This window comes from Boleophthalmus pectinirostris, unplaced genomic scaffold (genome assembly GCF_026225935.1).
Source record: "Boleophthalmus pectinirostris isolate CB_2022bp ecotype Guang Dong unplaced genomic scaffold, ASM2622593v1 HiC_scaffold_22, whole genome shotgun sequence".
Lineage (NCBI taxonomy): Eukaryota > Metazoa > Chordata > Actinopteri > Gobiiformes > Gobiidae > Boleophthalmus > Boleophthalmus pectinirostris.
Genome location: NW_026571190.1, coordinates 34,752,887 through 34,776,126, shown reverse-complemented (window position 1 = coordinate 34,776,126; position 23,240 = coordinate 34,752,887). Strand labels below are relative to the sequence as shown.

The window sequence follows — 23,240 nt, the reverse complement described above, 5'->3', positions numbered from 1 at the left end:
ATATGTTAGATAAGAGTGGGTTGTTGAAAATTTGTAGGGAGTATTATCTGTTACATAAGGATGAGTTGTACAGTTGTAGGGAGCATTATCTGTTACATAAGGGTGAGTTGTTGTACGGTTGTAGGGAGTATTATCTGTTACATAAGGGTGAGTTGTTGTACAGTTGTAGGGAGTATTATCTGTTACATAAGGGTGAGTTGTTGTACAGTTGTAGGGAGTATTATCTGTTACATAAGGGTGAGTTGTACAGTTGTAGGGAGTATTATCTGTTACATAAGGGTGAGTTGTTGTACAGTTGTAGGGAGTATTATCTGTTACATAACGGTGAGTTGTTGTACAGTTGTAGGGAGTATTATCTGTTACATAACGGTGAGTTGTTGTACGGTTGTAGGGAGTATTATCTGTTACATAAGGTGAGTTGTTGTACGGTTGTAGGGAGTATTATCTGATCTATAGTGTGAATCAGATCTGACCAGAGTTTTGGGCAGTGAAGACGGAAAAGCTACGGCGGAGCGTTTTCAACTTTTCCACTTTTCTGGAGTTTTTAAAGCCCCAAAAACGCCGTCACCGTCTAAACGAAAGGCACTTATGATAAAATATTTCGTCGTTTTTACCCGCAAGACCTGACCTTTGACCTTTGACGGAGACACAAAGGCGACCGAGAAGTGAAAACTTGAATTTCCTTCGGGATAAATAAAGTATCTGTGTCTCTAATGCACTTTTTGTAATTATGCAATGTGTGGTTGTTTAAATCTGTGTTTCATTTTTGCATTTTATTTCTGTTAACTTGTTGAACTTACGAATACAAGCTGACTCATCGGAAGGAATGTGTTTTCTTAATAAACAAATGTCAATTATCTTGTGCCTGTTTAATATGTTTCCAGGCGACTGGAGGGAGCAGCTGAGCCCATTGGTCAGCCGCCTGCAGGACTGTGTGAAGGAGGTGGTGGACCAAGCCAAAAGAGCCATGACTTTTGTTCTTCTACAGGAAGCAGCTTGCAGCGTTCCACAGGGTTTCCTCCTCCAAACGCGCAGGGATGTGGTCTTCAGTCAGGCGGTGGGTGTCGGTGATATGATGATGTTACCTCCTCAGAAACATGAAATGAAACTTAAAACGGACTCCAAAGTTTTTGTAGAGCTGCAAATGCAAGAAGCAGCAATTAAAAATGAAAAAATGCATCACACACATTAAAAAAAAATGCTTTAGGACCAGACATCTGAGTGTGGTATGCATTTTTTCACGTTTAAACTTCCTGAAAAACGTACCTGGAGTTGTGTTTTGTTTTTTTTCTATCACACTGCAGGATTCCATGGTCCAAAAAGTTGTGAAATTTTGCACACTGATTCAGTACAGGCTCATGGTCCCTCAGAGCCAATTTGGGGTCAGTAGGTCAAGAGATTTGTCATCAAAGATTTCCGCAAATGAGGCGTCCTTGGGCCAAGTCAAGTTCAACAACCGCACCTATTCTGCTGACGATGCAAGGCTGGAATGTGCCACAGTATGACATTAAACAGCTTTACTTTACATTTACTTAGTTACAAGTGGTTTTACAGCTCAAAAAACAGGCATTCTGGCTGTGAGCGGGGTTGCCTCTCCATAGATCTGACCTGTAACTTGGTTTCCTTGATGACAGACAGTAATAACATACTGTGTAACATTCTAGACCACCGGACCTGAACTGAACAGGACTGAACCAGGACTGATCCCAGGATTTAACCAGGGGGACTCAACCAGGAGGACTAAACCAGGAGGACTAAACCAGGACTGAACTAGGACTGAGTGTCGGGACGGGACCATCGGGTGACCGAGGACACAACACTGGTGCAGAGCTCCGTGCCCCACAGGGCTAAGCGTAGCCATTTCCTGATTGTACTTTGCTGGACCCCCTGCCCCACAGGCTCAGGGTCCTCTCTCTCTCTCAAATCCAAGATTAGTCCTGGTTTAGTCCTGGTTTAGTCTTGGTTGAGACCTGGTTTAGTCCAGGTTTAGTCCTGGTTTAGTCCTGGTTTAGTCTTGGTTGAGACCTGGTTTAGTCCTGGTTTGGTCCTGTTTAGACCTGGTTTAGTCCTGGTTTAGTTGAGACCTGGTTGTCTGGTTTAGTCCTGGTTTAGACCTGGTTTAGTCCTGGTCCTGGTTTAGTCCTGGTTTCCTGGTTTAATCCTGGTTTATTCCTGGTTTAATCCTGTTTAATCCTGTTTAGTGTTAGACCTGGTTTAGACCTGTTTAGTTTAGACCTGGTTTAGTCCTGGTTTGTCCTGTTTAGACCTGTTTAGTCCTGGTTTAGTCTGGTTTAGTCCTGGTTTGGTTTAGACCTGGTTAGACCTGGTTTAGTCCTGGTTTAGTCCTGGTTTAGTTTAGACCTGGTTTAGTCCTGGTTTAGTCCTGGTTTATCCTGGTTTATCCTGGTTTATCCTGGTTTATTCCTGGTTTCCTGGTTTATCCTGGTCCTGGTTTAGTTTATCCTGGTTTATCCTGGTTTATCCTGTCCTGTTTCCTGTTTAGACCTGGTTTAGTCCTGGTTTAGTCCTGGTTTAGACCTGACCTGTTTAGTTTAGTCCTGGTTTCCTTTAGACCTGTTTAGACCTGGTTTAGACCTGGTTTAGTCCTGGTTTAGTCCTGGTTTAGACCTGGTTTAGTCCTGGTTTAATCCTGGTTTAGACCGTTTACCTGGTTTATCCTGGTTTAATCCTGGTTTATTCCTGGTTATCCTGGTTTAATCCTGGTTTACCTGATTTAGACCTGGTTTAGACCTGGTTTAGTCCTGGTTTAATCCTGGTTTAGACCTGATTTAGACCTGGTTTACCTGGTTTAGACCTGGTTTAGTCCTGGTTTAGTCCTGGTTTAGTCCTTTTAGACCTGTTTAGTTTAGTCCTGGTTTAGACCTGATTTAGACCTGGTTTAGTCCTGGTTTAGTCCTGGTTTAATCCTGGTTTATTCCTGGTTTAATCCTGGTGACCTACTGATGTTCAGTGATGTTATAATTCGCCTGCATGAAGTTGGAAATTAATTGTTTTTGCAAAAATCGTTTATGAATGCACTTTAAAAAACTTTTTTTTTTAAAAATGAACTATAATATAAAAAATATATATTATCAGTTGTTATTGAAACTCATCATTGCAGGAAGACAAAAGATGCATTTATTTGGGCAGATGTGTGGTATTTTGTGCACAGGGAACTGTCTTTATCTTCTCTAATCCAGTTTGAAAACCCCCGTTCTAGACAAGCAACACTGTCTCCGCGAAGTCAAGCAAAAAACTTACACAATGCAGTGGAAAGTGAAAGGTTTCATGATAGTGAAAGTGAAAGAAAACATTTTTAGGGAAACATTCATGAACTGGACCCATTATGTGTTGTGAAATTCCTTGTAAATCATGAACACCACACACACACACAGCCGTCAGACAAAATACCCTCTGTGAACTCTTGCTCTTATTTTTCTTTTTTATGTATTGCTTAATCTCTGAAACGCAGCTCATCTCATATCACTATCAGTTAGAAAAAGTTTAAACATCCCCTTGAGTTCTTTTAATCTTCGTTTGTTTTTGTTTTGTTTCTTATCTTGGGACTGCAGACCAGGAGGAGGACTGAGACCGGGACCAGTGCCAGAACTAAGACCAGGACTTAGACCTGGACCAGACCGGAACTGAGACTGGGACCAGGACCGGAACTGAGACCAGGACTAGATCGGAACTGAGACTGGGACTGAGACCGGGACCAGACGGGATTGAGACCATGACAGAGACCAGGACTGAGACCGAGACCAGACCAGGACTGAAATCAGGATTAGACTGGAATTGAGACCGGGACTGAGACCTGAATTGAAATGGGTTTACTCTGGTTTAGTCCTGGTTCAGTCCTGGTTCAGTCCATATGTTTGTTTTTTTGTTTTTGTTTTTTTTTCATTTTGATTTTGGAGACAAATAATGAAGAAAACTGTTGATTTTTTTTCATTTAGTTATTTTCGGTTTTACTTAGAAAAACCAAAAATGAACCACAGATTGTAAACATGTGTGTGTTTTGTGTTTTGTGCGTTGTTTGTTGCAGCTGGCCGCTCTGGTATGTGGTTTTGTCATGAAGCTGTACGCAGCAGCTCAGGACAAAGGCTTCCTGCAGCAGCTGGAGCTCGTCGGACTCGTGGCCCAGTTTGAGAGTCTCCTCAGCACCTACAGTGAGTCACACGACGCTCCGAACTAAAACAGAGCCGGGTTTCAGATTACACCACAACCTTCTACTGTAGACTCCGGTGATATTTAAAGTTTTATATTACGCAGAACCGACTCCTGTGAGCTTTAAGACGTGTTAGAATGTTGTTACCCCTGCAAAAACAGACCTGGAGTTGGGGCTGGGCGATATTATTTTTATTTATGTTTATTAAGGACATCACAATCGCATCAGACTTTTCAATTTTCAACACCCGTCCATATAAAAAAATATAAAATACATGCCTAAAAAAAAGACAAGACACTTTAGTCACATACATACAGCATTATTACTTTTTCAGTGAGGGCATTTTTGTTTGGAAACATACAGTAATTTTAATTTACGTTAAAATTTGTTGCTATTGGTTTCTATTTTTGAATCATCTGGTAAACGGTTCCACAGTCTGGTCCCTTTGGCAGAGAAAGAGACTGAACAGTTTGTTCAGAGTTTGTCCTGAACTTTGGGACAACACAATTACCACCAGTAGCTCCTCTTGTGTTCGCTCTGTGTGTAAATGTACATGTATTTCTGAATTGAGTGCTGTATCAGAGTCAAGACACTTAAAAAATTATTAAACATTATTAAAATTGGTGACATTTTCAAAGTTAAATAGGATATGTTTCTTTAAAATTTCACAGTGTCTGTGCTTTTTGTCAAGGACCTTAAGTTTGTAAAATGAACAGAGAAGTTTCACAATAGCTGATTTGTTTTGTTTTAGATTATCTGTTTGATTTTCCTCCAACTTATTCAACTTCCAGAGAAATTCACATTTACAACAGAAACATGTGCACACGCTACATGTGCACACGCTACACGCTTTACCGTAATCAACAGAAACATGTGCACACGCTACATGTGCACACGCTACATGTGCACACGCTACATGTGCACACGCTACACGTTTTACCGTTATCAACAGAAACATGTGCATAAGCAACACGTGCACATGCTACACGCGCTACCGCTATCGACACAACCATGTGCCCACGCTACACACTTTACCGCTATCAACAGAAACATGCACACGCTACACGCGCTATCGCTATCGTTATCAACACAAACACGTGCGATGTCCGTACACTAAACGAGGTCTTAAGTTTCACTCAAAAACAGAGAAATAGTTGTTTGTTTTCCATATCTTGGGTTATAAAGATGAGAAGCAGAAGAGGAGAGAAAGAGGAGAAAGTTTGAGGAGCTGCGTCTGGATCAGAGGGAGGGGGCCAAGGCCGGATTTTCCATATGGCCCAGTGACACGTGTCCAGGGGCACCAACCATTCACACACATTGGGGGGGGGCTCCACATGACACAAACTTTAAAAATATTGTGTGTAAATTTGTATGTTATTCATGTGAAAATGTTAAATGGCCACAAATAACTCGTCATTAACACTAATTTCATAATAATAATGAAACAGTGAGAGTAAAAAAAGTATTTATTTTTTCGTTCATGGCTGTATAAAGAAGGCACAGAAGTTTACTGTTTATGATCGTATCAAAATAAGCAAAATGAGAATGAAGAATGTAAAGATGTTTATTTTATTTTTTTGGTTCATGGTCGTACAAACTGATAATAATGTTGATAAAGAAGGCACAAAATTTAACATCTTTTATTTTGATACGATCATAAACGGTAAATAAAAGCATGGGTTTACTTACATCGTCAAGTCATTCTTGATGGCTTGCAGCCTGGGTGACAGTTTACCACTTTGTAAACCAAGTAAAATCTTCTGAGTGAATTCAAAAGTGCTGGTCAGAGCTTTGGGATAACTGAGGTGTAGTCCAAGTGTGGGGAGGCTGACCACAACATCACCTTCAATGATGACAGACGCTCTCCGAGGGTGGGAATGAACTGGACTTGCATCATGGTCACTGATGACTGTAAGGAGACCCACTGCGACACCTTCAAGCTCTGGCTCATCTACCTCGTCCTGAGTGAATGAAAAAGATAATTACAAACTAAGACAGAACAGATGCTGCTTAGTTTTCTTTTGGCACAGCATCCATTTCTCAGTCCAAGGGCACCAACTATTCACACCACATGACACAAACTAGAGCCCGACCGATATGGATTTTGTTGTGGCCGATATGAAACCGATACAATTGGAGTTGGAGCTGCCGATATATTTAGTGATGTAAAAATTCATTGTAAATCTTTAATTGTCTAAAAAACTTAGGTTTGGCTCTGGTGGGTTTTAAATTGAGTTTATGTAGGCAACATTTATTGTTATTCTGACTATTTACGTCATATTTACAGACAGTAGGTCGGCCTAATGGCATTTTTGCATCACATTGTAAACACTAGTGATGGGTATTCCAGAGCGGTTATTTTGGCTCGGCTCACTAAAAGCACCTGGCTCTTTCGGCTCCCAAGTGGCTCTTCCGATTGTTTTGTTGCAAGCAGGTCTAGAGTGTCGGGACTTGATCTCTATCTCTCTTCCTTCCTTCAAGCCCAAGATTAGTCCTGGTTTATTTATTTTATGCTGAACTACAGTCAAACATGCAAGTTTTTTCTATCCTATGCACACGCATATTTCTGAAAGTTTCGTTTTCAGCCACTGCCGCTGTCAAACTGCCACGAGTCTGCACGCGGCGTGAAGAGAAAAACACACACGCAGACAAATGACTCCGAAGATAAATACTGATGCAGAGCCACATATTAAGACATCTGTCCGTCTGTAAATTGGATTAAGTGAACATAATGTAGAGAGTCTAAGATTTATAACGACGTATCACATGCCCACGTGAAATATCGGCCCCTATCAGCAAGCATATCGGCCGATAGCTGTTATGTCTCCAGGTCCCCATATCGGCTGATAATATCGGCCGACCGATATATCGGCCAGGCTCTAACACAAAGATTAAAAAATATTGTGTGTAAATTTGTATATTATTCATTTGAAAATGTTACAAATAACTCGTCATTAACACAAATTTCGTAAAAACAACAACAATAATAATGATAATAATGAACAAATTAAGATTACATGATCATTCAGTCGCCCTTTCCCCAGTCTGTCATTTGAGTCAGTCCACAAGTCTGCGTTGTGATATATTTAGTGAATTTATTATTATTAGAAATGCCCTTGTTAATGTGTATTATTTTTCGACAGGAAGACCAGGGTAAGATGTGTGTGTGTGTGTGTGTGTGTGTCCATTATCTGACAAATGAAATAATCGCTTAAGTCATTTTTTTCAGGTTTTTCAAGAACTTACCCAAACCTTGAAATTATGACATTCAATGATGATTTCAGTCTGAAAGTATGTAACAAAATATGACTTTTGGCATAGTAACAACACTGTTTGTTTTATACGTAACTATGAACGGAGGTTTGCAGTCACACACATCTATTCACTTTTGCATTTATGGAGTTCACAAGCAAATTTCTCAAGCCGTTTTCCGCTGTTCGGACATAAAACAACCACACAATTAACAATGTCCGAATCCCAAAACTAACAGTAGACGCATTTCACTGGGAAAACAAACATGGCGGTTACTAGGACTAAACCAGGACTAAACTAGGACTAAACGAGGACTAAACTAGGACTAAACTAGGACTAAACCAGGACTAAACTAGGACTAAACTAGGACTAAAGTAGGACTAAACCAGGACTAAACTAGGACTAAAGTAGGACTAAACCAGGACTAAAGGACTAGGACTAAACTAGGACTAAACTAGGACTAAACTAGGACTAAACTAGGACTAAACCAGGACTAAACTAGGACTAAACTAGGACTAAAGTAGGACTAAACCAGGACTAAACTAGGACTAAAGTAGGACTAAACCAGGACTAAAGTAGGACTAAACCAGGACTAAACTAGGACTAAAGTAGGACTAAACTAGGACTAAAGTAGGACTAAACCAGGACTAAACTAGGACTAAAGTAGGACTAACCCAGAACTAAACCTGGACTAAAGTAGGACTAAACTAGGACTAAACCAGGACTAAACTAGGACTAAAGTAGGACTAAACCAGGACTAAAGTAGGACTAAACTAGGACTAAAGTAGGACTAAACCAGGACTAAACTAGGACTAAAGTAGGACTAACCCAGAACTAAACCTGGACTAAAGTAGGACTAAACTAGGACTAAACCAGGACTAAACTAGGACTAAAGTAGGACTAGGACTAAACCAAAAACCAGACTAAACCAGGACTAAAGTAGGACTAAACCAGGACTAAACCAGGACTAAAGCTAGGACTAAACTAGGACTAAACCAGGACTAAAGTAGGACTAAACCAGGACTAAAGTAGGACTAAACTAGGACTAAAGTAGGACTAAACCAGGACTAAAGTAGGACTAAACCAGGACTAAAGTAGGACTAAACCAGGACTAAAGTAGGACTAAACTAGGACTAAACCAGGACTAAAGTAGGACTAAACCAGGACTAAAGTAGGACTAAAAGACTAAAAGGACTAAACCAGGACTAAAACCAGGACTAAACTAGGACTAAAGTAGGACTAAACCAGGACTAAAGGAGGACTAGGACTAAACCAGGACTAAAGTAGGACTAAACCAGGACTAAACTAGGACTAAAGTAGGACTAAACCAGGACTAAACCAGGACTAAACTAGGACTAAAAGTAGGACTAAACTAGGACTAAAGTAGGACTAAACCAGGACTAAACTAGGACTAAAGTAGACTAACCCAGAACTAAACCTGGACTAAAGTAGGACTAAACTAGGACTAAACCAGGACTAAACTAGGACTAAAGTAGGACTAAACCAGGACTAAAGTAGGACTAAACTAGGACTAAAGTAGGACTAAACCAGGACTAAACTAGGACTAAAGTAGGACTAACCCAGAACTAAACCTGGACTAAAGTAGGACTAAACTAGGACTAAAGTAGGACTAAACCAGGACTAAAGTAGGACTAAACCAGGACTAAACCAGGACTAAAGTAGGACTAAACTAGGACTAAACCAGGACTAAAGTAGGACTAAACCAGGACTAAAGTAGGACTAAACCAGGACTAAAGTGGACTAAACCAGGACTAAACCAGGACTAAAGTAGGACTAAACCAGGACTAAAGTAGGACTAAACCAGGACTAAAAACTAGGACTAAACCAGGACTAAAGTAGACTAAACAGGACTAAACTAACTAGGACTAAACTAGACTAAAGTAGGACTAAACCAGGACTAAACTAGGACTAAAGTAGGACTAAACCAGAACTAAACCTGGACTAAACTAGGACTAAACCAGGACTAAACTAGGACTAAAGTAGGACTAAACCAGGACTAAAGTAGGACTAAACTAGGACTAAAGTAGGACTAAACCAGGACTAAACTAGGACTAAAGTAGGACTAACCCAGAACTAAACCTGGACTAAAGTAGGACTAAACTAGGACTAAACCAGGACTAAACTAGGACTAAAGTAGGACTAAACCAGAACTAAACCAGGACTAAAGTAGGACTAAACCAGGACTAAAGTAGGACTAAACCAGGACTAAACCAGGACTAAAGTAGGACTAAACTAGGACTAAACCAGGACTAAAGTAGGACTAAACCAGGACTAAAGTAGGACTAAACCAGGACTAAACCAGGACTAAAGTAGGACTAAACCAGGACTAAAGTAGGACTAACCCAGAACTAAACCTGGACTAAAGTAGGACTAAACTAGGACTAAACCAGAACTAAACCAGGACTAAACCAGGACTAAACTAGGACTAAACCAGGACTAAAATAGGACTAAAGTAGGACTAAACCAGGACTAAAGTAGGACTAAACCAGGACTAAAGGTAGGACTAAACCAGGACTAAAGTAGGACTAAACCAGGACTAAAATAGGACTAAACTAGAACTAAAGCAGAACTAACCCAGGTCTAACCCAGGACTAAACCAGGACTAAACCAGAACTAAACCAGGATTAAACCATTACTAAACTAGGACTAAACCAGGACTAAACCAGGACTAAAGTAGGACTAAACCAGGACTAAAGTAGGACTAAACCAGGACTAAACCAAGACTATAGCAGGACTAAACCAGGATTAAACTAGTACTACACAAAAAGTTATATACTAGCACAATTTAAAAACCACATTGGAAAAAACAACAGAACGCTCAACGTGCACCATGAGCTGTTATTTCTTCTTGTAGTCCGCACTGAAATGGAGCAAAGGATCATGGTCTATGTAGTTCCCTCCATATTATTATTATTTTTTTTAGCTATTCCTGCACCATAACTCTTAAGTTAAGCAAAAAGACTTCTAAATCGATATATTGTGACGGTCCACGACATTATTGTGAGACTTTTGACGATACGATATCACGATATTTCGGTTATTGTTACATCCCTTTTTGCAACAGGTATTATAGCACCAAATAAAATAGAAATTAAAGAATCACAGGCGCTGTAATTCACGCTCATGTTTTGTACAGGTGAGGAGATCGGGATGCTCGAGGACATGGAAGTGGGAATATCAGATTTACGGAAAGTCGTCTTCAAGATCACCCAGGCCAAGTCTGAAGAGCTGAGTGATCTGCAGCCCTACGTGTGTGGCAGACGGTAGGACTGCAGTATATCTACTCTTTATTAGCAGTGTTGGGAAAGTTACTTTTAAAATGTATTCCCCTACAGATTACAGATTACATATCCCAAAATGTAGTTTGTAACGTAATCCATTAAATTACTTAAAGTGAGTAACGTAATCTGAATACTTTGGATTAGTTGATATTTTCATGTTTTTTAAAACGACATGAATGTAGCGACCACATCCTGAAAATTCTTGTTTGCTCTCTTCAAATTGGCTGAGCCCAAATCTCCATGAATAAGAAACTGTTTGCTGTAGAGAAGCAAAGACTAGGATTTTAACATAAGATTATTTATCTGCATAAAGGCAAGAAAAAGTCCAGTCTTTCCTTAACCATATTAAAAATATTATTGATAGAGAAATGATTTTTATATGAGATCACCTTAAATTATGTCCAACCTACTGTTAGGCGTCATATTGGTTAGTCCTGGTTTTAGTCCTTGTTTTAGACCTGGTTTAGACCTGGTTTAGTCCTGGTTTAGACCTGGTTTAGACCTGGTTTTACTCCTGATTTTAGTCCTGGTTTAGTCCTGGTTTAGACCTGGTTTAGACTTGGTTTAGACCTGGTTTAGTCCTGGTTTAGACCTGGTTTTACCCCTGATTTTAGTCCTGGTTTAGTCCTGGTTTAGACCTGGTTTAGACTTGGTTTAGACCTGGTTTAGTCCTGGTTTAGACCTGGTTTAGACTTGGTTTAGACCTGGTTTAGTCCTGGTTTAGACCTGGTTTAGACTTGGTTTAGACCTGGTTTAGTCCTGGTTTAGACCTGGTTTAGACCTGGTTTTACCCCTGATTTTAGTCCTGGTTTAGACCTAGTTTAGTTCTGGTTTAGACCTGGTTTAGTCCTGGATTAGTCCTGGATTAGTCCTGGTTTAGTCCTGGTTTAGTCCTGGTTTTAGTCCTGGTTTAGTCCTGGTTTAACCTGGTTTTAGTCCTGGTTTAGACCTGGTTTAGTCCTGGTTTAGACCTGGATTACTCCTGGATTAGTCCTGGTTTAGTCCTGGTTTAGACCTGGTTTAGTCCTGGTTTAGTCTTGGTTTAGTCCTGGTTTAGACCTGGTTTAGAACTGGTTTAGTCCTGGTTTAGTCCTAGTTTAATCCTGGACTGGGTTAGTCCTGGTTTAGTCCTGGTTTACACCTGGTTTTAGTCCTGGTTTAGACCTGGATTACTCCTGGATTAGTCCTGGTTTAGTCCTGGTTTAGTCCTGGTTTTAGACTTGGTTTAGACCTGGTTTAGTCTTGGTTTAGTCCTGGTTTAGTCCTGGTTTTACTCCTGATTTTAGTCCTGGTTTACACCTGGTTTAGTCCTGGTTTAGACCTGGTTTTAGTCCTGGTTTAGTCCTGGTTTACACCTGGTTTTAGTCCTGGTTTAGACCTGGTTTAGTCCTGGTTTAGACCTGGATTACTCCTGGATTAGTCCTGGTTTAGTCCTGGTTTAGACCTGGTTTAGTCCTGGTTTAGTCCTGGTTTAGTTTAGTCCTGGTTTAGATTAGTCCTGGTTTAGTCCTGGTTTAGTCCTGGTTTAGTTTACCTGGTTTAGAACTGGTTTAGTCCTGGTTTAGTCCTGGTTTACACTTGGTTTTAGTCCTGGTTTAGACCTGGTTTGGTCCTGGTTTAGAACTGGTTTATTCCTGGTTCAGACCTGGATTACTCCTGGATTAGTCCTGGTTTAGTCCTGGTTTAGACCTGGTTTGGTCCTGGTTTAGTCCTGGTTTAGTCCTGGTTTAGAACTGGTTTATTCCTGGTTCAGACCTGGATTACTCCTGGATTAGTCCTGGTTTAGTCCTGGTTTAGACCTGGATTACTCCTGGATTAGTCCTGGATTAGAACTGGTTTGAGTCCTGGTTTAGTCCTAGTTTGATCCTGGACTGGGTTAGTCCTGGTTTTAGTCTTGGTGTTAGTTCAGTTTTAGAGGCGCACAAGAGAAAACGCGGTTCACACGCGGCGCATGAGAGGACGACGGTGTCCGCACGTTGTCAGGTTGATGACGATAATAAAGGTGTGTGTGTGTGTGTGTGTGTGTGTGTGTGTGTGTGTGTGTGTGTGTGTGTGTGTGTGTGTGTGTGTGTGTGTGTGTGTGTGTGTCCTCTCATGTCTCAGGTCACTATAGGACAGTCCTGCAGATTTCATGAGCCTGTGCAGGTTGTTTTTTATTGGGCTTAACAAGGCAAGGCAAGTTTATTTGTATAGCACAATTCGTACACAAAGTAATTCAAAGTGCTTTACAGAATAAGAAATACATTAAAATCATAATAAAAACAAATCAAAACATAAATAATCATGAAGATTAAAATTAAAAAAGAGAGACATAAATTGGAGAGAAGAGTGCGGAATGAAAACCTTTCAGTTATATGCACAGTTAAACAGAAATGTTTTGAGTCTGGATTTAAACAGCGTCACAGAAGAGTCTGTCTCACATGTTCAGACTGTTCCAGGTTTTAGCTGCATGAACCTGAAACGCTGACTCCCCTTGTTTAGTCCTGACTCTGGGCACCAGCAGGAGGCCGGTCCCTGAGGTCCTCTGCAGGCTGTTTTTTTTAACTTGTAGGCGAGTTTATATTTGTTATTTTCTTTTATATCTCACGTCGGGAGAAGAACTTCCAAGACACAAATGCGTTTCTACCTGTGCCCTGTGGACTCTGGCTCTTTGACTGACACCACCAACGTTAACATGACTACGTATCGCCGGTACATGTAATCCATTACTCCCCAACACTGTTTATTAGTGGATTATATGTACTTTTTATTGCTCGTGGGTGGCATCAGCTCACTCCATTACTACCCTTTGTCCTCTGATGCTATTATTAGAGTTTAATAGTGATTTATAATCTGTAATTTCCCTTGTATTAGTGATTGGTTTGATTGCGTTTACAAGCCTCTCAGTGACTCCGTTATCTTAAAAAGTTGAAAGGTCAAATAAAAGTACACGGTTTTGTTACTTAAACGTGCACTGTGTAACTTTTCTTGTGGAGGGTCCGTCAAATGTTTCGCAGTATGGCATTAAAGCTTTCTGTCTTCGTGGAGACCAAACCAGACCAAGTTACAGGTCAGATCTGTTTAGGTGTTTTTGAGCTCTAAACCCCAGCCTAAAAGTTACACAGCGCGGCTTTAAGTCAAAGCACAAAAACACTGAGGTAAAAGTAGCACATGAAAAAATCTTAAAAAGTAAAAAATAAAAGTATTTTGAGCAGGAAACCAAGACTTAATCAGGATTAAACCAGAACTAAACCAGGACTAAAGCAGGATTAAACCAGGACTAAACCAGAACTAAAGCAGGACTAAACCAGGATTAAACCAGAACTAAACCAGGACTAAAGCAGGATTAAACCAGGACTAAACCAGAACTAAAGCAGGACTAAAGCAGGACTAAACCAGAACTAAACCAGGACTAAAGCAGGATTAAACCAAGACTAAAGGATTAAACCAGAAACTAAACAGGACTAAAGCAGGATTAAACCAGGACTAAACCAGAACTAAACCAGGACTAAAGCAGGATTAAACCAGGACTAAAGCAGGATTAAACCAGAACTAAACCAGGACTAAAGCAGGATTAAACCAGGACTAAAGCAGGATTAAACCAGAACTAAACCAGGACTAAAGCAGGATTAAACCAGGACTAAACCAGAATTAAACCAGGACTAAACCAGAATTAAACCAGGACTAAACCAGGACTAAACCAGAACTAAACCAGACTAAACCAGGACTAAACCAGAACTAAACCAGGACTAAACCAGGACTAAACCAGGACTAAACCAGAATTAAACCAGGACTAAACCAGAATTAAACCAGGACTAAACCAGAATTAAACCAGGACTAAACCAGGACTAAACCAGAACTAAACCAGGACTAAACCAGAACTAAACCAGACTAAACCAGAACTAAACCAGGACTAAACCAGGACTAAACCAGAACTAAACCAGGACTAAAGCAGGATTAAACCAAGACTAAACCAGAATTAAACCAGGACTAAACCAGAATTAAACCAGGACTAAACCAGAATTAAACCAGGACTAAACCAGAACTAAACCAGAACTAAACCAGGACTAAACCAGGACTAAACCAGGCAATAAAAAAGTACACATTAAAGGTGCACTGTGTAACTTTTTGGTCCTGCTTGTTTGTATGAGCTCTAAAAGTCACTGCTTTGCCTGAAATGTTCCACAGTGTGACATTAAACAGCTCTACTTTACATTTATTCAATTACAGGTGGTTTTATAGCTCAAAACTATGTAGAAAAACACAGATCTCTCCACAGATCTGACCTGGAACCTGGCCTGGTTTGGTCTCCGTGGAGATAGAAAGGTTTAATATCATACTGTTAAATATTCTAGACAAAGGACTAACATCTCCATGGAAACGGACCATCAGAAAAGTTGCACAATGCACCGTAAAATGTTCTTGTTCAATTTTATGTAAGAATAATGTACCTTTCGACTTTTGGCAGACTTGTTTCAGAGCCAAACCTATCTACATCCGCACTCCTCGCTCTCTGACCCTCCCATTTCTTTGTTAAATGTTTTATTGGGTTCATGTGAGGACATTAACACATAGAAGTTTGAGTGGATCAGTCTCAATCAGCACTTCGTACACTCGCTGGTGGTTCACAGTGCACTCACAGGTCCATTATGCAACTTCCTGAAGAGCTCAAATTTACGCACTCTATGAACCACATATCGATTCCTCACATCAGCTGAGGGGAAAAGCGTCATTCATCACGCTTTTTTCGGAACATGTTTGTCCTTTTCTTACAGATATACAAGTTATCTTCTCTTCTGGAAGAACAGTAGCACTCACAAAATAATGCGAATTCCTCCAGGAGTTTGAATCTGCTCCGTGTTCGGCGTCAGTGTGGCTCCGAGCGGCTCTGTCAGATCATAACAGTAAAACATCGCCGCGGTAACGGCCAATAAAACAGAGCGTCAGGGGCAGGCGGAGTGACGCAAGACACAAACTCAGGCAACGGAATAATAACGAGAAAAATAATGAGAAGACTTTATGTCACCCCGCGACAAAAGACCAACCGCTAGGCTACATCTGTTCTTCCTTCTGTCATAAAGTTTTTTAAATGGAAAGTAAATTTGCTATTGTGTCCCTGAAGCCCTTGATTACAAACGCCGCAGCAGATACAAATGCGGCAACACAACAAAAAGCCACAACAAACCAAAAAAAGCCACACCAGAAATGACCGCGGGACTCTATTTTAATGCATACGCCGCAACAAACGCAAATGCCGCACATTAAAAAGCCACAACGGAAGTGACCGCGGGACTCTATTTTCCGACGGACCAATCAAGCGGCAAGTGAAGAAGAAGAACTACAACGTGAAATTAATAATGATAAAACAATAAATTACTTTTACTCATGTTTCCAACTTCTCCGTTCCTTTACTTTTCACGTTGTGTAGTTCTTCTTCACTTACCGCTTGATCGGTCCGTCAGAAAATAGAGTCCCGCGGTCACTTCCGTTGTGGTCTTTTTAATGTGTTGCGGCATTTGCGTTTGTGTTGTGGCGTTTGTATTTGTTGCGGTGTTTGCATTAAAATAGAGTCCCGCGGTCATTTCCATTGTGGCTTTTTTTGGTTTGTTGTGGCTTTTTGTTGTGTTGTCGCATTTGTATTTGTTGCGGCGTTTGCATTTGTTGTGACCCCCTCGGCTTCCGTACTTGATTGATTACTCACCTCTCGTAAAGTTGTACTGTAGTTTTTCGGACTATAAGGCGCAGTACCAATAATGTTGAATTCTTCCGTCTATTTTCATACGTAAGGTGCACTGGATTATAAGACGCTAGGGGTGTAACAATAACCGAAACATCGTGATATCGTATCGTCAGAGTTCTCACAATAATATCGTGGATCATCACAATATATCGAATTACAAGTCTCTGCTTAAATTAAGAGTTATGATGCAGCAATAGAAGCAAAAAAAAGACAGACAGAACTACATAGACCATAATTTAAGTTTATTTTTTTATTTCCTACATGGAGGACTCAAATATACATTCAGTAATAATGTTTTTAATGCAGCTTTGCGCACATTTGTTTACGTTGTACAGAAATTAAACTTAAAACCACATGACTAATTTGCATAAAGTATAAACGCTGAAAAAACAGCTCGCTCCTTGTGCGCTGATGCGGTTCAGCTTCTGTCAGACTTAAGACGGGCGTACACTGTGCGATTTTTGACCCTTTTTGAGCCGATTTTTCACTCGTGTGACTTGTTTTGGGGATCGGGCCGAGTTTTGGCTTCATCGTGTGTCGTGCTTCGTGTAGTTTACATGGGGTAAAGAAAACCGATTAATACCTCACGACCAGCTCCCGATCGGCATTCGTAGGTTGCAAGAAAATCAAACTTGTTTGAAATCCAGTCGCCTCTCGTGAGGGTTTTGCTCTGTTGAAGTAGTTCCACGAGCCGATTTCCCAGAATCTGTCAGACTGAGCATGTGCGGACACCACCCATATTTCTTTGATATTCATCGTCTCTTCTCTTTGGGCTTGTCTGTGCAGAGAATGGCACAAATTGCCAAGGCTAGATCTGTTTTTTTGCCTGGATCAGCATTGTGTCTCTGCACGTCTATGGTTTTCTAATTCCGTGGTTTTCTTCTTTGTGGTTTTCTACAACACAACAACAACAACTCCGGTCGTTATGTGAACGTACAGTGTGCACAGGCAGATCGCATCCGAGCATCGATTTGTATAGTTTGAAAACATGATTCGTGAGCTGTGAACTTTTAAACCCTGCGATTTGGTCGTACAGTTTAAGCTGGGGCATAGTGAAATATCGCACAGTGTACGCCCGGCATTACTCTGCGAAGCTCCTGACTACAGTAGCCGTAATGCTCCGACAATCCATCAACCGGTGCTGCTTTGTAGTTTACCAAAGTCGTACTGAAACATCTTGACAGATTTTTGAGCTCCTTGTACCACATAAAATCGATTTGAGGTCAGTAAGCACAACCAGAATTAATACATAAGGCGCAATGAAAATTTAAGTATTTCAAGTACACCTTATAGCCCGAAAAATATTAATCAATCAATCAACAACTTTATTAATCTCAAAGGGCAATTCAGTTCGCACATCTCTGGTCGTGCACCATCTATAAATAATAAATAATAAATGAAAAAGAAAAACAGACATCATATATTCAAGCTTCAGTGCATCAGGGACACAATAGCAAATTCATTTTCCATTTAAAAGCTTTATGGCAGAAGGAATAAAAGATTTGGCGTAGCGGTTAGTCTTTTGCTGTGGATACATATGGTACATTTAAAGTGCACCATCTCATCCACATTATCCATAGAAATTGTCTTCCGCAAATAATGACATCCACTCCACAAATCCATGCTATTAATCCAGTCTGAGGCGTTCTTTGAAAGTAAAAAGGCCAGAGTAGCTCCTCACGTGTGTCTGTTTACATCCACGGAGCACTTGGATCAGGGTGAAGCTGCAGATTCCCGATACTGACTCTTTTTCTTGTGTACTTTAACAGACCAGACCATCCACCAGAAAAGTTACACAGCACGCCTTTAAGACAGAATTTGACTGCTCAAAAACGCGTTACTGTATGAATCTTGACACCGGTTTCTCTCCCCATCTTTAAAAAAGAGAATTACTGAACTGATTCGAAAACATTCTTGAACGAGTCCCAATTTTTCTGTTTTGTTTCAGAGACCACTTTACCGTAGAAGTGCCGTTACCGTGCCAGCTGTTCCAGACGCTGCCAGAGGAGCTGAGAGACGGCAGGCCTGTACAGGTTTACCCGCTGCTGTTCAACGTGGGCATCAATGAACAACAGACGATAGCAGAGAGGTACGGCCCCTGTCGGCTCACACGTGCCCACAACATAACTGTAAACTGTGAATAAGGAGAATTAAAGGGGATATCGTGTGTAAATAGTTCGCAAAATTGACTCTTGTGAGCTTTAAGATGTGTTTTAATAACGTTTCCTTACCAAAAACAGACCTGGATTTGTCATTTTTTTTCATTCACATATGTTTGAGTAACTCTTTTATAATAATAATAATAATAATAATAATAATTATTATTATTATTATTATTATTATTATTATATTATTATTAGTCTGTCTACATCTCCAAAACTCAAAATGCTCTGTGATGTCACACTGCAAAAAACATTATCTATGTGAATTAAAATTACTTAAATTAAGAACATTTAACTTTATTTGACTCGATTCAACTTGACAAGTCAAAGTATCTACCAATGGAACAAGTGTGTTTTTCTTAATTCAAGCCAAAAGCGAAAAAATGCATAACACATTCAGATGGCCGATGTCCAGAAGATTTTTTTATTTTCAAAATAACGTTTCGGCTTCATCAGATATTTTTCTTGCTTTGGACCAGAGCACACAAAATGGTTGCCAGCCCAGGTGCCCATATACCCCTCCTACGAATGGAAGGTCCCAAAGTGAGATCACCCAGTGAGTTCAGCCCACTCTACAACAAGAAAAAAAAAAAAAGTTTAGATATTTACATAAAAAAACAGTCTATACAATACAAAAAACATCTTAGATCAAACTCCACATTCAGTCCTTGAGGAGCTAGAACAGGGGTGTCCAAACTTTTTTCATCAAGGGCCACATATCTAAACACAGATCGAGGGCCGTAGACTGGAGCTCAGTACAGTGAATAATTGAAATATGTGCATGTTTAACACGTTAGAATGAGCCACCAGTTTTTATGCACCACAAAACCACAAACTACATATTAAATATTAGCTTTATCAAGGTAAATATTCAAAAAACTTGCAGTTAAAAGTTAATTTGGGCCAATTCACCTGGAAGCCTGAGGGGTAAGAAAAATTGGTGTGAGGGCCACATTTGGCCCACAGGACATATTTTGGACATGCCTGAACTAGAGTCTTAAGTTGGTGAATCCAGAAGTGTTTTCTTTTTGACAGGAGCATTTCTAGATTCCCACCTCTAGGGGGCAGTTCCACGTGTTCAATGCCAATATAATGTATCTTAAGGAAGAGACAAGATGGTTAAAATCTACAAAATGATTTTCTTAATTCAAGCAACATTTGATTTTTTGTTTCTCATTTTAAGTGTAAAGAGTTGTTGTTTTTCTTATTTTAAGTGTAGTAAGATGTATTTTCATAGCCAGGCTCCGCTCAGTTTCATTTCTCTCCAGCGACTGGGCCAGGAATCGGAATACACTAGACGATTTGCAAGAACCCCGGAAGTTGTAGACCGGCCAATCAGAGAAGAGCCATACATTCTGTGTTGGCAACGATTCCCGAGATCGAGGATTTAAAGCCAGAACAAAGAGAATGTTTGGTGAATTTTATCAAGAGGAAAGACGTTATTGCCCTTCTTCCTACGGGCTTTAGGAAAAACTTAATATACCAGTTAGTTATTACATATGTCACGACCAAATAGCAGCGATTGGTTAAATAAAAAAAAAAGTACCTGCTTACCGTCGAGCGAACGAATCCTAATGCTGCAAGGTCAGACGGTTTCCATGAAGTGATGAATCAGGCTAGTATTTTCAAATTATAAGTACAAAAAGTCTTGTTCCACTGGCAGATAATTTTACTTTTCAAGTGAAATTTACTCAAATCATGATAAAACTTTCTTAATCCAAGTCATCTTAATTTGGCTAGAGTTAAGAGAAGCGTTAGTTTTCAAGTTAACAGCTCCTTTTACTTTTAGTTTAGCAGAGATTGGCAGTTCAAGGGCTGAACTCATCCAAAAGTTTCTAGTGAAGATGTATGGAGTTTAAAAACACACTGGATCTCTTCCTGTATTAAAACATGACATCACAAGGTGAAACAGAGTGCCAAAACACAACTCCAGGTCTGTTTGCGACAAGAAAACAACATTATAAGTGACGTTTTCCTTGTATTGTCCTGCATTTAGGGCTTGAGAATCCTCGCCCACAGCCTTTGCTCAGTCTAAAGTGTCTGTGTTTACGATGGTGAAATCAGGGCAGGGCTTTTTCCTTCTGCATTTTTGAACACCAAGTCAGTTTCTGTTCTTAAATCGTTTTGGAACAACATCATGTTACTGTTAAAAAAGTGTGAAATAACGATCTTTGTGCTTTATAGTTTCATCTTAAATAACTAGTAAAGCTATCACGTCATTTAATGTACTAATGAAAGTAAAAAAGAGGGGGTGTTTTTGATTTTTCTTTTGCTTTCTACCATGTTATAACGTTCCCTCATGCCTGAAGAGGTCAAGAGGTTATAAAAGTTTTTACTTCCCACCATGTCCGAACGTAAAACAGTTTAATAATAATACTGTAATTCATAATAAAGTATTCTAATTTCTCGTGTTTTTTTTTTCTTACAGATTTGGAGACATCTCTTTGCAAGAACGAATAAACCAGAAGAACTTTGAGATTTTAGAAGCCTATTATAAATTATTAAGCGATACGGTGCCGTTAGAATGTAAGTGAAAGTGAAAGTGAGTAGTTAAAACTTTAAAGCCGCACTGGGTAACGTTATCATCTGTCGTGTCCCTGGAGATGCTTTTCCGTTACTTGAAATGTTCCGCAATATGACATTAAACTGAGCCATTCAACTACAGGCGTTGTAATTATCTCGGATAAACGTGCATTCTTGTTTGAAGCGGGATTGCTTCTTCGCAGATCTGACCCGTGAGTTGGCTCTGTGTGCTCATCTGCTTTTCTACACGGAGATTGATAAGTTTAATGTCATACTGTGGAACATTCAGGTAGAGCAATTATCGGATTTTTTTGGACTATAAGTCGCACTTTTTTTCATGGTTTGGGTGTTTCCTGCAACTTATACTCCGGTGCGACTTATATATATTAACATTTTCACACTGACAGAGCGTTCTAGACTTGTGTGTCAGTATCTGCTGCTCCTACACATGCATCATGAATTTCGGACTTCCGGTCATCGCGCAATTCATACTGGGAAGGATCCTCCGAAAAAGTGAGCATCAAACCGCCATGTTAGTTTTCCCAGTGGGATGCGTCTATTGACAAAGCCTATCTTTTCAAGTCTTTTGAGCCATATCGCTTTTGTTTCTGGTTCTGATATTGTCATATTTTAGTTATGGGATTCGGACATCATAATTGTGTGGTTGTTGGATCCTAACAGCGGAAAACGGCTCGAGACACAAGCTTCGGAAGTTTACGAACTCCATAAATGCAAAAGCGATTCAGATGTGTGTGACTGCAAACCTCCGTTCAAACTGTTTCCCTTCCCAACGGAATTGAAAAATAGTGAAAGGCGAAGGCGATGGGCAGGATTGATACACAGAAAGGACGAAAAAGGTAAGAAATCATCCCGAGTTTGCAGCGAACATTTTGTATGTAGAGCGCCATCAAAGCAAAATCCCGATCCCTCGCTCAACCTTGGTTACGAATTTAAAAAGTCAACGCCAAACAAAAAGCACCAACTGTTCACCAAGAAACAACTTCCACTGCAAAGAGACCAAGACGTGATGTTGCTGTAAAGCCACAAGAACAAGAACGTGCGAGCTCAGCCTGTTTGTCTTCTGTACCTCTCATTTAACAAATGGGATTTTGCTTTGTTGTCGCTCCACATACAAAATGTTCGCTGCAAACTCGGGATGGTTTCTTAGGCAGTCAAAGGTTTCCTTTTTGGTTCTTCCTGTGGAACAATCCTGCCCATCGCCTTCGCTTTTCACTATTTTTCAATTCCGTTGGGAAGGGAAATAGTTTAAACAGAGGTTTGCAGTCACACACATCTGATTCCCTTTTGCATTTATGGAGGTCGTAAACTTCTGAAGCCCGTTTCTCGAGCCGTTTTCCGCTGTTAAAACATTATGGAGTTCACAAACAAATTTCTCGAGCCGTTTTCCACTGTTAGGATCTAACAACCACACAATTAACAATGTCTGAATCCCAAAACTAAAATATGATAATATCAGAATCAGAAACAAAAGCGATATGGTTCAAAAGACTAGAAAAGATCAGCTTTGACAAAAGACACATCCTACTGGGAAATCAAACATGGCAGTTTGATGCTCACTTTTTTAGAAAATCCTTCCCAGTATGTATTGCACAATGACCGGAAGTCCAAGATTCGTGATGCATGTATTACTCCTGTACCACTGTCACTTGGCTCTACTGCGCATGTCTCCTGCAGAAAGAGCGTCTGTCCTGTCTGTATCTTGTCAGTCGATCGCACCATTACTTCTGCACCACTGAAAATTAAATCATTTAAACAAACTTATAAAGACGACTGAGAAGACTGAACACAAATGCCCCCAAAAAGAAAATCATATTATGCAGATTACAAGCTGCTAGTAGCGAAATATGCAGCGGACAACAGTCATCGAGCAGCAGAAAGAAAGTTTGGAGTGAGCGAGAAACTTGTGAGAACTGGGAGGGAGCGCCGTGGAACTTTCCTGGAAATCACTGGATGGATCAACAAAGCCTGGACTTCAACCGAAACCATCTTGTCGGGATTCAGAAAGACCGGAATAATTCTAACTGGAACTGACGCTGAGTCCGATGACAGCTACACAAAAGAGGAAGCGGCGCTCAGTTTGACGTGGTTGCTCA

At 40.2% G+C, this 23,240-nt stretch overlaps 1 protein-coding gene across 1 annotated transcript in view; it reads left to right on the top strand.

Annotated features, from left to right (window-relative positions):
- inpp4b (inositol polyphosphate-4-phosphatase type II B) overlaps nt 1-23,240 on the top strand; it is a 718,149-nt gene that overhangs the window by 630,187 nt on the left and 64,722 nt on the right. Inside the window, exons 13-17 of the mRNA XM_055158612.1 lie at nt 885-1,057; nt 4,046-4,169; nt 10,578-10,704; nt 18,390-18,530; nt 21,032-21,129. Coding sequence (XP_055014587.1) covers nt 885-1,057; nt 4,046-4,169; nt 10,578-10,704; nt 18,390-18,530; nt 21,032-21,129 — 663 coding nt within the window. The remainder of the gene's footprint in view (nt 1-884; nt 1,058-4,045; nt 4,170-10,577; nt 10,705-18,389; nt 18,531-21,031; nt 21,130-23,240) is intronic.